General features: G+C 41.0%; 1 protein-coding gene across 1 annotated transcript in view; it reads left to right on the top strand.

The window, feature by feature from the left end:
• Positions 1 to 16960, top strand: part of lmtk2 (lemur tyrosine kinase 2) — a 30453-nt gene that overhangs the window by 10902 nt on the left and 2591 nt on the right. The window contains exons 4-13 of the mRNA XM_005925461.3: positions 1298 to 1374; positions 2134 to 2249; positions 2490 to 2577; positions 7557 to 7687; positions 10213 to 10297; positions 10866 to 10987; positions 12988 to 13137; positions 13275 to 16308; positions 16393 to 16525; positions 16603 to 16854. Coding sequence (XP_005925523.1) covers positions 1298 to 1374; positions 2134 to 2249; positions 2490 to 2577; positions 7557 to 7687; positions 10213 to 10297; positions 10866 to 10987; positions 12988 to 13137; positions 13275 to 16308; positions 16393 to 16525; positions 16603 to 16854 — 4188 coding nt within the window. The remainder of the gene's footprint in view (positions 1 to 1297; positions 1375 to 2133; positions 2250 to 2489; positions 2578 to 7556; positions 7688 to 10212; positions 10298 to 10865; positions 10988 to 12987; positions 13138 to 13274; positions 16309 to 16392; positions 16526 to 16602; positions 16855 to 16960) is intronic.

Below are 16960 nucleotides of genomic sequence, written 5' to 3'. Positions count from 1 at the left end.
CTGTAAACAACGGTAGACTGGTGGGTAATAAGCGAATGAATAGTACAGAAAACAGAGATTTGAGACGGGAAACTGTTCTTGAAGTACAGAGAGAGATAGAGAGAGAGCTAGCTGTGCATGAAGTGTGATTTTTAATAGTCGTGGAAGCAAAACAGCAAAATTCATGACGACATTGATCAAATGTGAAGCGCAGTTTGCTGCTTCTTTTGCTGCTGGCTCGGTGAATTTTGGTTGGAGAGAGACAAAACCTGCAGCTCAGAATCAGCGCAAAAAGACGTAAACACAGTGTGGACCCGACTCATCAAAATCGCTAAGCTCCGACAGCGTGTCCGTCTACGGGCCGTCGGGTGAGAAAGCCGAGAAAGACAAAGCTGATTCTGATGCGTCGGTCTGCTCTGTGTTTACGTCTTTGTGTGGAGTCCGTGTACCTGCTCTCATTTGCTGTTTGGTTGTTGTTGAAATTGTTTTGTGAGCTTTAATCTGAGAATCTGGCGTTTCTGGCAAAACACAGTTATATTTAAAAGTCAATTCAGGATTTAATGAATTGATATCGCTTTATTCAAGCTACTCACCTCCCACTTCCACCTGCACTTTCAACTGGACCACGGCCAATCAGAGAGGTCCCGCCCCTTAATATCTCTGATTGGTTTAGTCCACGATAGGGGCATAATGTCTGTCTGTTGTTGACCACAGGGAAGGTTGCAGATTTTTTTTTTTTTTTTATTGTTACACGAACAGTTGGTTGCACAGGTGCAACCAAATTTTTTTTAATTTTTTTTAGTCGCACCACTGAAAAATTTGGTCGCACTCTAGAGCCCTGTTGTTCATATCCACACACGGTATGTTAAACTAGTTAGTAACTTAATGTAAAGAAGTTGATGTACTTTCTGTTTAGGTGTAGTTAGCTACACATGCTGCATACAGTGCTTAGTGCTAGTCATTAGACAGTTGTTGTTGTTGTTTTTTTGTTTTTTGTTTTTTTGTTATTTTAATGCAGTTTTATTGTTGTTGTAATTTCAATGTGTTTGTCTGAAACAGGTTTCTCTCGTAAATGAGACATTGAGCCTTAATGGGACTACCTGTATAAATAAAGATTAAGTTAAAAAATTAAATATTTCAGATAGTTTGTTAAGAAGACCATCTCTGACTCAACTATGTGACAACACAATTTCTCAATTTAATTTCACTGTAGTGTTTTCTATTTTGAAGTTGTTGTTTTATTAAGTGGTTCAGATGTAACTTGTGATGCGTCGGTTGGGGCAGTCTTAATAACAGTGATGGGTATTTGGTGTCACAGAGGGATCAACAGGCTTCCAGGTCGTGCGCCACAGTCTGAGCTACATCCAAGAGATCGGCAACGGCTGGTTTGGCCAGGTAAGATAGTTTTTCTTTAATTATCTTCTTCACAAAATTGCATCCACACAAAAGACAAAGAGCTAAATACTCATCTGAAAAAATCATTTAACAAGATGGCAAGCTGTCACTTGTGATTTAATCATTGAATCACAAGTGACAATCATTAATCAATATCGCTGCAACCAGTGACTACAGTGGCTTGCAAAAGTATTCGGCCCCCTTGAACTTTTCCACATTTTGTCACATTACAGCCACAAACATGAATCAATTTTATTGGAATTCCACGTGAAAGACCAACACAAAGTGGTGTACACGTGAGAAGTGGAATGAAAATCATACATGATTCCAAACATTTTTTACAAATAAATAACTGCAAAGTGGGGTGTGCGTAATTATTCAGCCCCCTGAGTCAATACTTTGTAGAACCACCTTTTGCTGCAATTACAGCTGCCAGTCTTTTAGGGTATGTCTCTACCAGCTTTGCACATCTAGAGACTGAAATTCTTGCCCATTCTTCTTTGCAAAACAGCTCCAGCTCAGTCAGATTAGATTGCGAATACTTTTGCAAGCCACTGTAGTATATTGTGTCAAGTAATCCTTACCTCTCAAGGAAAAAAATGACACCTTTTCCTCTGTTAATCAAATCTTTTTCTTTTTCTCTGCAGTTAGTGGTGCTCCTTGAAATCTTAGAAAAAAAACATCTAGACTTGGGTGGTGGTGATGAATCTTTGTTTTCTTTTTGTTTAGCGTGACGTGTTCTTTCTGTTCTATTAACAGGTCCTGTTGAGTGATATCTACACAGACCCAGGGACAAGAGTGGTGGTCAAGGAGTTGAAAGCTAATGCAAGTGCCAAGGAGCAGAATGACTTCCTGCAGCAAGGGGATCCATACAGGTAAAAGCTGATGTTTCTCTCTTTGAGAGCACCCCATTTGCAGACAGCTGTTATTGTTTTTCAGAAGGCTATGGTTAGGGTCATCAACTTATCAAAGACTGTTTTGTTTACTGCACCCGGAGCATCTTTCCTCTTACTTATTGCATCAGTAATTGCAATGTATAGTTTGCTTATTTTAAACTTTTTTGGTAACCTGATGGTCATCAAATCAATGACCTGTTATGTCAATTTGGTTTTCAGAGTTTTGCAGCACCCAAACATACTCCACTGCCTTGGACAGTGTGTTGAGGCGATTCCCTTCCTACTGGTTTTTGAATACTGTGAAATGGTAAGTAACTATATGCTTTTTAAAATACACCAGTACAGGTATTATGTCAATAATACCATATGTACATGGGAATTAAATTAGGCTGTTGTCAATCTACCATCTACAGTCCTTGTCCAAGAATTTTCAGTGATTGTGAGGTGGCTGTGCTTATGGTGTTTTAGCCACCATTCACCTAGAAATTTGTATTCATTGAGGAAATTGAGGAGTTTGAGAATTAGCTCATACACAGGTATTTAAAAGATAGTACTCAAAAACTGTTTATCAACTTGTGATATGTGAGAGATGCTCAATTTTCGCAAGAAACTGGTTCTTAGCAACTACTAAGTGAGACTACCCGGTCTAGGTGTGTCTTTAGTCACCAGACCTACTCTGGAGTGATAAGACCAGATAGAGACACTATTATGAACTTGGCAAACTGAGCTTTTTTTCTGCGATATGACACATTGCACTTGTGATTTGGATAACTATATCAGGGATATTCCTGGCAACTAATTTCTTAGTTGCCTAACAGATTGTTCTAAAGCTAAGAAACTCAGATATTAATGTAAATTTAATTTAATGTACCATGCTTAAATGCATGGTACTTTGCGTTATGCACTATGAACCTGTGTTATACTCCAAACAGATAAGAAAGACGAAAAACACTTAAACTAACCGGCTAAAACTGGCTCCTTTTGATGTGTAGGAGTAGTGGCTCTACTCTGAGCCCCTCCTGAATGACTGAACTCCTTACAATATTGCTAAGGGAGAGCCCATCCACGTTTTGGAGAAAGCTGAGTTCCGCCGATTGTATCTATGATCTCATTCTAGTAGTTTTAACATAAAGATCAGGCCTAGATTAACACATTTATAGTATTTCTCAACAACGATGGCAGATGACTGTATAACATTTAGGACACAATAATTTATTGGCATTGGAGATCAATTACAATTTGAACAAATGGCTTAAATGACTACTACGTCTGGTACCAACTAGTGACAACAGTGACTATTAGACGTGTAAGCGACTAGTCGCACACATCTCTAAACTACACATTTTATGGCTCATTATAGTACCTTAATTACCTCGTCAGCATGCACTTTTTATGGCGGTTGTAACTGCTGAAGGCCAGTGTATGGTGCTTTGTAAGGGTTTGTTTGCAGAGCTCTCTGCCTATACCAAAGAATTATGGGAATTCACCTGACACAGAGGGTATGGAGACACTATTTTGTACACTCCTCCAGGAGGCCAGTGGAGCATTACCTCTGGCTGATTGAATGCTGAGTGGTTGGAAACATGTTAAACAGCAAAGAAGCACAGACAGTGGCTGCTGTGGATAGTTGTAATTAATTTATGTTACTACAATATAAAGACATTTGTTGTACACTTTGATCTCGGTTTCTTCTGCAGCCAGTAGTTTTGATTATGGTGCCCTATTTTTTTTTTTCATGCTGCCCCCTAAAGTGGCAGCAGACATGAGGCAGACATTTGTCTACCTGCTCAGCATCAGCACTATACCAAGCTGGAGAGTTCATGCACTCATTACTTTACCAAATGATTATTGAAGATAATTTTTTTTTCTATGTTTTAAACTTAAGATAATATGTATATGTTGTTGAATAAGTTAAGTTGTTGCCAGTTTTCTTTTATAAATATGGTAAAGATAATGGTTTAAACCCAAAAAATAAAAATAATTACTTAAAAAGCCCAAACCATCCACTTAAAGCCAAGAAAATGAATGATCTAATCATAATGAAGTCACTCAGACTACATTATGGCAGCTGATTTATTCACTCTTCTCCTTTATTTATTCTGGATGGGTTGAGTTGTGACTGAGGGAAAGCTCTCTTCTCCTGCCTCCTCCTTCTCCGGCCCGAGTTACATAGTTACTCTAAGCTAGGGACCTCTCACATTCCCACCTCGCCCAGCAAAGCAACAGGCTCCATTTACGCTCCTCTGGTGTCAGATCCCCCAGTTGCTGTGTTTGTGCATTTTTAATGCTGGCACCTTGTGTGTGTGTGTTAGCGGCTGTTGAGTGCAGTAAACTAAGCTCTTTCTAAAGAAACCTATGGGTGCACGCTGATGAATGCAAAAAGCCAAGAGTGCTGTCTAAAAATATAAACCACCCTGTTGATTTATGTAGCAGGACAAATCTTGACTTTGACTTTGAAGTTGTGTTGGAGAAAACTTCAAAGTTGATATATTTTATATATAGATATATTTTAATGTTTACATAATTTTTTTTATTTTAATGTTTACATAATTTTTTTTATTTTAATGTTAGTAATGTTAGGCCTGTCTGTAAATGTAGAGTTTGTACCCAGGTAAGGTGTAAGGTAACACTGCTTGGAGCAACTTTCTCCTTGCTTCCCAGTTTTCTGACATGTCCCTCAGTGTCCAGTTCAACTTATCTTGCCAGGGATTGCGTAACCTCACTAGACTGGGGTATTGTCAGCTGCCCAGACCTGGCAGATGACCTGGCATTGTGGTTTTTCCCAGCCAACTCTCGTAATGGCTCTGACAGGACATGGAAGTGAGTCAAGGTGAATGACTTATTATGAATGTGTGCAAGCTATTAGGGAGGATGGCATTATGAAGAGCAAGTCCTGTTTGTTGAAGGCGATAATGTGTGAGGGTAGCACGACTGAGTGATGTGTATGCTCACTATCCCTTGCTAGATAAAAGTTTTGAGGCCTTTATCCAAGTACGGTTCGGGTCTCGTCTTTATATAGGATACATTTCCGTTCTATCAGTGTGATAAGCTATATAAGCAAGATGAGCAAAATAAGCTGCTGACACTTGCTTCATAAAGAAACAAGTGTCGAAGTGCTTGTGTTGCATGTAAAGTAAGGGATGACTTGCTGATGGCGTCTTCCTACTTGAGGCCGTGTCAATCATCTGCTACATGTCGAAACATGAAATGTGACACTGCAGCTGCCCAGCGGACAAGGTGAATCCCAAAAAGCCAATGTACTGTGACGTTCCCTCTGGCAGGCTTTTGATTGATGGCGGTTTTTATGTTTTGTATCACCCATGCCAGTAATCCTGACTGAAAGCATTTTAGACATCAAAATACATCCAGCAACTGGTACATGGGCTGCAGAATGTCACATTCTGTAGTGTTAGTGAAAGCTTCAACTGCGTAGATTTTCTGCCTAGTGATTGGCCAAGATGTTTGTTGAGCCTTTTCTAGTTCAAGGTCTCAGACAAGTGGCAGTTCTTCTTTTTAGATTTCAGAATTCACCTTTGTCCTTTTTAACTGTTACAACAGCAATCGCTGTGATTGCTTTTTCTCTTTGTAATACTGTAAAGAAGTTACACCATCACCCTGTGAGCAAGGTTATGTTGTTGTTGCCCATTCTCACAACTGCTTTTATTGAAAATCAATTATTTTTTAAAACTTGAACCGATTTAACAAAGGTGCCTATCCTTGGCCTGCTGTGGTTCTAATATCCATTCGCAGAATTCAGCAGTAGAAAGCACTTAAAATAGCTTTTTTTTCTTTTCCCCACCACTGTTAACTTGATCGTGTGATTACTGAGTTAGGCACGAATCTGTGTTGGAACCTTTACATATCCTTGTTATAAACAGGCCAGACACCAGACTTAATTGTTTTGGCCTTTCACGGTGAATGTCATTTCATTAACAGCGCTGGATCCCCATGAACCCAAACCTAATCACCTGCTTCACATAAAGATAGGCACGCAGTATCACTTACCATATATTGAATATAGCTCTTCAGTGAACACCCCTTCTCAGAGCTATGTGTCTGTCTCTGTCTGTGTCTGTCTCTGTCTGTGTGTGTGTGTATGTGTTTGTGTGGAATAAGCAAACAAATAGTGCTTACGTAAGACGACTGATCTAAGCTGCTTGCACTGAAATGGCTCAAGGAAAAGTAAACCCTTTGTAAACACACACCCAGACTTGCATGCTCAGTAAATGCATGGGATTTGACATTTTTATTAAAGCATTATTAGCATTATCAGTGGATTCTAAATACACTAGCATTATTTTTAAAAGAAACATTTGTTTAATCTACATCAATTCCCCTGACAGTTTGATTTGTCAGAATCACTACTTCATGACTTTTTGCTGTGAAACTTAATGAGAACTGAGTAAACTAACAATCCTTGGTCTTTACTAAAATTCTATAACAATACAGTTCAAAAATAAGAAAATTGCAGATTGCCCCTTGTGAATGGTTGAAGGTTAATTGTTTGTTTTTTTTGCCTGACTTGTCTTCGCTTTTAAAACTTTCAGTTATCGGCAGTTATAAATACCAATAGATTGGGAAGTGGCTAAAATTAGCCACTAAGATTGTCCTGCCAATAAATTAGTCAGGCTCTAATCATGCTGTTACTCTTTGATGGCCACCTTTGCTAAAAGATGTTTGTAACAGGGTTCATTCAGAAAAACCTTTGCTCACATAGTTCATCATCTAGTTAATGGTTAGCAAAGCTCTAGTATACAGTGCAGTATTTAGTTGTTGAACAGTCTGAAAAGTTTTGGTTAAAGTGTTCACAGCAACTCCCTGTTGACTGTGTTTTGAAACTGCACTCATCTGAGATCCAGCTCCATCACAGAGACCCCTGCAGGACTGTCACTCTGATAACTTGCAGCATTTTGTGTCCTCTATCAAGTTCATGTCTGTGTTTATTGTTTAGAGGGGACTTCAGTCTGAACCCCATCAGGCAAATTTATTTCGCTGGTCTGAACTGGATTCTTTTGTACCCATATACCTGTGACACAGCAATACTCATTAAACCGCCTTACCCTTATTTATTTTTCTCACATGTCAGCAGTGAGAAGTGCTGAGAAGTCAGGAAGAAGAAGGGGACTTTGCTGCCCCTGTGTGGCGATGTCTCCACATTGCATTTAATTATTGCCACTTGATAAATTCTTCCCATTGCTAGAATACATACGAGGTTCTGCTGCATTTGTTGAATGTTTATTCCTGATACTAATGAGCGAATGTGTTTATCTGTGTGTGCCTCTGCAGGGGGATTTGCGGGGCTATCTTTCTCAGCAGGACTGGATGTTCAGAAATGCTGAGTTGCTGCAGCTGCAGAGGATGGCCTGTGAAATTGCTGCTGGTGTCACTCACCTTCACAAACACAACTTCCTGCACAGGTAGCACTTCAGAGCTGCAACACTTTTAGCTACCTCTCAGTTTTGATCCACTAAGCTAAACGTTGTGCTTTTCCTTCCACTCAATACAGCTGGTGTTTCGGGAAATGCTTTTCTGTCTAGCGGTCACTGACAACTAGACAGAAAAGATTGTATTGACTGTATAATCAAATTGTGTGCTCCAGTTGTATTTTAATGTTAAAAAAAGATAAGTAGAAATGTTGGTGATTTTTATTTAATGAATGTACTTGACTAACATGTTTATTCTGAAATCCCAATATACTAAAATCACACCAAGTATGTGCTCTTATTCGTTTTAATGTTTGTCCTATAGATACATTTTACTAGGTGCGTACCACCAAGTATCTCTTGGCGAGTACTTAGTCATTAGCATTCCATAATATTATTATAAAGACAAGGGTAAACTAATAATTTTAATTTTGTGCTGACTGCCCAGCCACTCTAAGGAGTACCAGTAGTGTCCAAAAATGGTGTGCACAGCAGAGAAGGCTGCGTTTCATTTTCACCCCAGTCTGTACTGGATGTCTGGCTGCCAGCCAACAGGGGGGTACAAGGGATGTTGGGAACTTGGGGAACATACGATGCTCAGCTCATCAGCTCTATTTTGCCTGCTCAGAATAAGCTCAGGGGGTTCCAATTACACAGCTCCCATGCATTGCCACAGTGTCAGCTGTCCGCTGCCAAAGGGATATGATGATTCTGCTTTTTGCGTGTAAGTGGATAGCCTCATATTGGGCGTTGTGTTTTAATCCTTGTTACTACTCAACTAGAGTTCTACAAGCCTGTTCTCATGTGAACTAATTTATTCTGCAATCGTAAAAATGTTTCTGTGGCACTTTTAACCACAGAATATAAATTAAAAAAAAAAAAAAAAAAGTACCACCAACTGAACAACACTGCACACAGACACATGCTGGCAGAAAAGACAGAGAGGATGGTTATGTAGCAGTACCATGTGCTGTACACGCCGTATCCAAAGCTGAAACCTCAGCTTCGTAATGCAAGGGTGAAATTGGACCCGTTACAGAATAAATTACATACTGTACTGCGTGCCATGAATAGATTCCCAATAGGAAGACATGGACAGGGGTGTTTAAGCCATTATAAGACATTTTTGTGCTTTTTCATTAGGGTTTACCGGGATTTTGATTGTATTATTCTACTACAAAAGTGTTAATGTGTTAATGATTGTGTTAATGTTTAATAAGATCACCTTTTCATAATATAAAAGAGGAAAAATGTAATCTAATCCAGTGCCAAATCACAGGAGTGATCATCTTAAAATGCTTTATATTGTATAGTAAGGTAGGTAGGGTTTCTATCTACCAGCTTGCACTGTTTATTTTCCTGTAATCCGTGGCGTATTATGCTATGTTTTCCTCCTGTGTTAGTCGAAGCATCCTAAAGGATCAAATACCCTTTGCCTGAACAGTTACAGTGCTATCTTTGACTGCAGATTTTATTTGCTGCTGCATTTACATTGTATCTGATATTTTGGGGGGGGTTTTGAGAGTGGGGAGCAAAGTTATTTTCATGCATTTTCTATAAAAGATCTTTGTCAGTTGTTCTTGGACTCTGCATTTATTGACTAGATTAGGTTACTAGATTATATTATTCTTTCTGTGTTAACAATGACAGTTCAATACAAAGACATATTAGTTATGTTGCTTTTTCTGCTGGCAACCATGATACCAAATTGCGCAAGTGTCTGTATGGATGGTAAGGTATGGAAGCGATCACTGCTGTGGCATGCATTAACCTTGTAGGGTTAAGATATTGGACTTGCTTCCTCACTGCTGTGTTACTGTATGTTGGGCTGTCAGCCAGCAGCAGAGGACAGGGGACAGGAGAGTTTAAAATACAGCTCCATTTATCTTACAGGGGTTTCAGTGGGTCTGACAGTAGCTGGGCCATGTGCATGCAAGAATACTTGTGTCAGCAGGGTTTGTCATTGGGTGGGTAAAAAGGCCTTGGAGCTTGTGGACAGGGAATGCTGCAGGGCTAGAGGGAAACCAAAGCCTGCCTCTTCAGTCAGTGTGAATGAACTACCATATGGCTGTTTAATGAGCAGACTGAGTCTCAAGAGCTTGTGACGCCCTCCCCTGGCAGACTAACAAAAAGTCTGCACAGCCTGTGGTTCCCTCCAGAAATCATATCCTGCTGTTGGATGCACAGTCAGGAATAGTCTCCACAGCTTGTTGCAGTGTGAAAGACAGATAAAATAAGAAAGACCCTGTTCTAATTTCCTCTAAATGTTTAAGTGTTTTGTGATCCTTGCCAAACTTTCCTCACTTGATTCTTGTTGATTGTTTTGCACACTCCTTTTTTATACTTCTAAATGGTAATGCCGGCATAGGCTAAACAAAACCGAATAAGCTAAATAATTTCATTAGTGATGGCCTCGGTCTTTCTTCCAAATCTGTGAATGCTGTAGCAATTGTGAATTTGTCTTGAATGTCTTCACCACTCAAAATGTAATGCTCATGTCTGTGTTTATGCTCCTGTAGTGATCTAGCACTGAGGAACTGCTACCTGACTGCAGACCTCACAGTCAAAGTGGGAGACTATGGCATTGGACCCTGCAGATATAAAGTAAGGAGAAACCTTAAGTGAGATGCATAAAAGTGTTAAAAGTGCAAAGAATAAAGCATTATATGAATGGATGGATACGCATGAAGTGATTTGAGTAGTTAGTAAGTAGGCAAGCACAGTTTAAATGCAAGTCAGTTTTATTTATGTTTAAGTCTGGCCATGTTTTTTGGCTGAAGTCAGTGCTTGTGCAACCAGTTGCAAATGAACAGACTGAAAATAAACAGACTTTATCAGAGGCTGTACATGTTTCCTTTGATCAACGATATATTTCACTGAAGAATTAATACTGTCCTCTCATATAACATGACATGCTGCATATGTGAGGAAGCTCTGTCTGCTGCATTCCTTTAATACTGCTGATCTGTCAGTTTGGCTGTCTGAATTTAATACTCATGATATAAGGTCACCCACTAGATCTATTTCTGTAAAGAAAGAGGGAGGCAGTGCAAGAGTGAACCACCTCAATGAGAGCTAATAAACGTTTTATTTGGGTCATATTTCTGCAGTATTTCTTTGAAAAAATTGTAAAAAATGTGTAACAGATTGTTTTTAAATTGTGCTACCATAGGAAGATTACATCATCACAGAGGATGATGTGTATGCACCCCTTCGTTGGTTGGCCCCTGAGCTGGTAGGCGAGCGCCATGGTGGCGTAATTACTATGGAACAGACCAAGCCAAGCAATGTGTGGTATGTACCAGATTTCAGCCCTGCACTGACACTAGAGGGCATTTCAAAAACTGACTCACACATCCAGGCTCACTTGCTGTCATTAGAGAAGAGAAACTGTATTAATGTGTTATAACAGGTATTCTAAGTAGAGCCAAATCCACAATAGCTCAAATATACATACATGTAATTGGAACATGATTTATTTTTGGAATACAACAAAGTAAAGTATCATAGTAAATGATTACTTACAGTTTTGCTAATGTTCAGCAGATTAAAACAACAATCCTGACAGTTCACCAACTGTACATCTCTCCTCACAGTATTCTTTTTGAGCCCCTCCATGACTTCACAGTTACTACTGCCTGTTTTAGTCAGGACAATCTTACAAATGACTTGTAATTATATTTTAGTTATATTTAGTAGTTAAAAACTAAGTCTATTATGGGTGACTGTAGCTCAGGTGGCAGAGCAGGTCAGCCACTAATCAGAAGGTCGGTGGTTCGATCCCAGGCTGCCTCCTGGCTGCATGCCAAATATCCTTGGGCAAGATACTAACCCCGTGTTTGCCTACTGGTGGTGGTCAGAGGGCCCGGTGGCGCCAGTGTCCGGCAGCCTCGCCTCTGTCAGTGCGCCCCAGGGCAGCTGTGGCTACAATGTAGCTTGCCATCGCCAGTGTGTGAGTGTGTGTGTGAATGGGTGAATGACTGAATGTAGTGTGAAGCGCTTTGGGGGACTAGAAAAGCGCTATACAAATGTTTACATTTACCATTTACCATATTATCCAAGTACCTAATTTGCCACTGAATACAACTATGTTGACATTCTAAACGTTTCCTGAGGTAAAGAGAAAGTTAGTATTTATTATGTAATCCCACAGCTACACTGAATCTACAGCAAATACAATTTCCAACCACTTTATTAGGTACTATTTAAGGCAGTTATCTAATCAGCCAATCACATGGCAACAGCACAATGCATTTAGTCATGTAGACATGGTCAAGACAACTTGTTGTTTCATCAAGTTCAAACCGAGCATCAGAATCGGGAAGAAAGTGACCTTGAACATGGTATGTTCGTTGGTCACAGATGTCCTGCTCTGAGTATTTTGGAAACTGCTGATTTTCCCACACAGTCTTCTCAAGTGTTTACAGAGACTGTTCTAAAAAAAAGAGAAAATATTGGAAGGCAACAATAATTTAAATAACCACTCATGACAACAGAGGTATTCAGTTGAGCCTTTCGGAATACACAACACATTGAACTTTGAAGCAGGACTACAGCGGCACAAGACCACACTGCATGAATCTGGTGTAAATGTCTCTGCATCCATCCTGGCTTGTATCAAAGATCAAGGTGGTGTAATGGTGTCAACGATATTTTTGGAATACTTTGTGTGCCAACCAAGTATTGTTTAAAGGCTGCAGCCTACCTCAGTATTGTTGTTGATCATCTCCATCCATTTTGCATCATGGATGTGCAGCCGACAAATCTGCATGGCAGCATCACACAGTTCTGAGGGCAAAAGGGGGTCAAACCAGGTACTAGCAAGTGTCTGGTGAATGTATGGATCGTGTGTAGCAGAACATATCTTTTACTCTGGACACATAAGCAGTGCACGTTTTGTGTAGGGATTTGTGAAGCACAGTCCAAACATGATAAGCTTTCACTGTGAGATTAAGTTGTCTTTAGCTACTTTAGCAACTCAACACAGCGCTACAAAATCTATTTACCAATTTTGTGTGAAACTGGTAAATAACTACCTATAGACAACAGTTGACTGTGTAAAGTTACTGAAGTTACATTGTCTGGTACCTTACTGACAAAAATAATGCTGATGCTGGTATATGTAATAAAATACAAGCACTTTATGATCCATTTCTGTGTAAACTTGGCTGTGTTGTGGAGTCATATAGAAAATTCATCTAGTTTCAGAAATGTAAAGCAGATACCTGTGGCACATATGCATTGCTTATCCTTCTAGTACAACTTTTTTTTTTTTAATCCTCAATTGTCCGTAGGGCATTGGGGGTCACATTATGGGAGCTCTTTGAGAATGCTGCTCAGCCGTACCCACATCTGTCTGACCGAGAAGTTCTCAACCATGTGATCAAGGAGCAACAAGTCAAGCTGTTCAAGCCACAACTGGAACTTCCCTACTCTGATAGATGGTGAGTCCCTGGAAGATGGCTATTTAAGCAGCTTGCATTAAAATTGTTAAATTTAAAACTAATGACATTGCTAAAATTATTAGGCTGTTAGCAAAATAAGTGTCTAATTTTTTTTTTTTTTCTTTCTGTAACTGTAGGTATGAAATTTTGCAGTTCTGTTGGCTGTCTCCAGACAAGCGGGCCACAGCAGAGGAAGTACACCGTCTCCTCATCTATCTGCGTATGCAAGGCCAGAAGGACATAGAAGAAGATTTCGAGCAACGCTGGGATGCACTGAAGCCTAACCCCACTATGCGGCAGACCACTGTTAGCCATTCCTCCTTCCCAATCTTGGAACAGTTTGCTGATGATGCCCTGAGACAAGAAATAGATGAAATTCTGACTGTGACTGAAACAAGCAAAGGTCTCAGCTTTGAGTATGTTTGGGAAGCGGCTAAGCATGACCACTATGATGGTAACCATGGACGTTCAGGCGTAGACACAACACTAAACTACCACAGCATGTTCTTTCCTGTTTCCAGTGAAGATATTCAGGCTCATTTCCCTGATCCTTCAACTAGCGCAGCAGGAGGAGAAAGTGGGAACACTCCAGGATTTCCTGGGATCTTACCGGTGTTTGATGCTCAAAAGCCATCTAATGGGAATGAATATTATATCCAACTAGAAGAGCAAGGGGAGAGCACTGTTGGGGAGGACGGGAATAGAGAACCAGATATGGGCTTTGGTTCAAGCGGGCAAGATTTTGTTGTGCTCCAAGATGTGCGGCTAGATGAGTCAAGCACAGATGCTGACTTTTTCCACCAAAGTATTGACTCAAAGGATTCATATTTACCAGACAGCCACATCTGGTCGTCTCTTGAAAATGACAGTCCGTACCACACCAACATTTTTACAGAAGATGGGTCAAAACAAGAAGACTCGCCTTCCTGGAGGCAGAATTTTATGGAGCTTCCAGACCGCAGCGGAAACCCTTTCCTTGAAGGAGGAACTTTAGAGGGTGAAGCAGTGAATAGAGATGGAAGCTATGGGGATGCTTTTTTAGGGGAACCCACTAAGGTGGTGAATTCTGTGGAAGCAAAGGATGAAAACATGAATGGAAAAAGTCTTTTGAGTACTGAAAAACTAGCAGATAATTTTATGTTTCTTAAAGATCAAACCCTAATGAAGGAGGGTGCTAGTTTCTTAAGCCCACAACCAAATTTTCTTTTACCTGGTTTAGCCCATGAACCAGAGGAAGCATTCAAAATGAATTCTTGGGATAAGCTTGACTCGTTAGGCAGCTTAAACACAGCAGACACTTATTTTAAATTGGCAGCAAGTAGCACATCCTCAAGACACGAACTTCTAGACTCTCCAAGTAACAGTTTGGGGGAGTTTTGTCAGTCTCTAGAAAATGAGACACTGGTGCCTTCCATTACAGTGGTCACAGAAGATGACACAAGCAACCAGCTGCCAGCTAGAAATAGTTCTTCCACAGAAGACCTTGGTCTGTTGCAATCCTCAAACAGAGGTGTAGACTCTGGTTTTGATTCTACCTCAGAGAGGTTTGAGGTTCTCATCAGTCACACTGATGACCACACCACTGCAATATCTGACAGTGCCAATACAGATTCTTTGTGCACAGATGCCAAAATTCCCAGCCTTGAAGATGACCTTGGAACCTCAAAGGATGACACTCAGCCCATAGAAAGTAAAATGCCTGAACCCCTGCCAGCTCAAGTATTACCTTCAGATAATGGACACAGTGAAGACCTAACAAGTAATGATTTGTTGAGTGAGCTAATTGAGGATGCAGATATACAAATGGAAACCACTCTGTCTGATCATGAAGAATCATTTATGGATACCAATGGGCATCCTCATGATAGAGCTTCTCTTCTGGTGTCGGGTCCATCTTTGGACCAGATCAGCCAGGACAGTTTATTGGAAGACAGTATGTCCACCACTGTTCCAACTATAGAGAACTTTGCTGAAACACCAGACTCATTAGACTCACTTGACATACACAGGCTTGGAGAGCAAGGAGATGAACTGAATGCTCAAATTGCTCAACACAAACTCCAACCTCCATACAGGATATCAGATAGTGGTTATGAGACTGAGAACCTGGAGTCTCCTGAGTGGAACTCTCAGCCAAATGTCCAAGATTCCTCTCCTGTAAAAAATGGCTTGAGTGTTACCAAAGAAGAAGAGGAGACAGAAGAGCTCACAACTGCGGCAAATCTGGTTCCGCCGAAAATCATAATCTCCGAAGTAGAGGGTGTGCTAGATACTCGCAGTGAAGATCCCAGTGAGGAAGATCAGCCAGATAATGAAGGTCCTGCTGAGGAACCAATTATGGGAAGTAATTACAGAGACTCTGCATACTTTTCTGACAATGAATCAGAACCTGAAAAGAAGTCTGAAGAAATAACTGCAGGTGGTTCTGTTGAAGACACGTGGCTAAGGAACTCCACTGATGAGGTTCCCGAGGCTTCTGGAGCTCCTGCACTGGAGGCTTACAAGGAAAAAGATATTGACTCTTTATTTTCTCTACCTGCTGAATCACAAGCCAAGGATGTTAAGGAGATGGGTTCAGTAGCAGATTCAGGTATCACAGAAAATGGTGAAAACCAGGTGGTCGAGGCTACCAGCAGCTCCAATGAAGATGGAATTAAACCAGAGGTTTTCAAGGACACTGCATTTACTGATCACCTGGACCTCTCTGAAGGTCCAGAAACCTCAATACTTCCTTCTATTGCCCCAGCTAAGCCAGCAACAGAGAGTGTAGTTCATGCTAAACTCACCAGAACCGACACCAGTGATGGTCATAAAATAAAGGAGCCGGATGTGGAGGGGCGTTACCTGGGGAGGCGGGATGGGTCGGGCTTAGATGGGCAAGAAGATGGCGTAGATGCAGACGAGGAAGACGAGAACAGCGACGACTCGGATGACGACATGCGCGCGTACCAGCTGCACAGCTCTAGCTCAGAAAGCGAGGATGAAACCGTGCACCCGGTGCCAGTTGTTATCTCGGACGACAGCAGGGCGAAGAACCTGAAGAGCTTGTTAAAACCCACATCTCTGAACATCGGAGCATCATCTTTCCCGTTTCCTGCAAGGTTTGGTGCGGATAACTCCAAAAGAGCCGTGTCTTTCTTTGATGATGTCACTGTCTACCTGTTTGACCAGGTAAAATTTTAGTCTGCGATCTTCATTTTCTTAGTTTGCGGGGGCAGCTGGTAATATGTGTTAACTGAATTAAATCTTATTTAGGAGACGCCCACCAAGGAACTGGGTGACCACTCCTTGGATTCAAACAGTCGGGTACCACAGTTCAGCAGTTCCACGCCTGCTGCCAGCTACCTGAACCGCTTTGCCAACTCTGAGAGCTCAACAGATGAAGAAGGTAATGCCACAAGTCAGCAATAAAAGCCTCTATTTGCACAAAGCATATGTCTTGATTCACTGGCTAAATCTTTACAGGTGGTGGTTTTGAGTGGGATGATGACTTCTCCTCACCCGCACCCGCCTTCCTGTCCAAGACGGGTAAAGACACGGTATCCAAGGCAAGGTCCTCATCTGCAGCGTCGTTTTCCTCTCCGGCCCCTGCAGTGGGGTCCATGCTGGATACCAGCTGGACCGGCTCTTCAAGCTACTCCCGTTTTTCCATCTCACCGGCCAGCATTGCCAGCTTTTCCCTTACCCATCTTACCGACTCTGATATTGAACAAGGAGGCAAGTAGAGCAGGCCAAACTGGTATACAGTCTTGAATGGATAGCTCAGTATTTTAGGAAGAAAATGTCCATGTCTGTGCAGTAAATACAAAACTTTAATGAAACC

The sequence above is a fragment of the Haplochromis burtoni genome, unplaced genomic scaffold (assembly GCF_018398535.1).
Source record: "Haplochromis burtoni strain Fernald_Lab_line unplaced genomic scaffold, NCSU_Asbu1 Contig_81, whole genome shotgun sequence".
In the NCBI taxonomy this organism is placed as follows: domain Eukaryota; kingdom Metazoa; phylum Chordata; class Actinopteri; order Cichliformes; family Cichlidae; genus Haplochromis; species Haplochromis burtoni.
The sequence above is the reverse complement of the archived record's forward strand: the minus strand, read 5'-3'. Positions and strand labels throughout refer to the sequence as shown.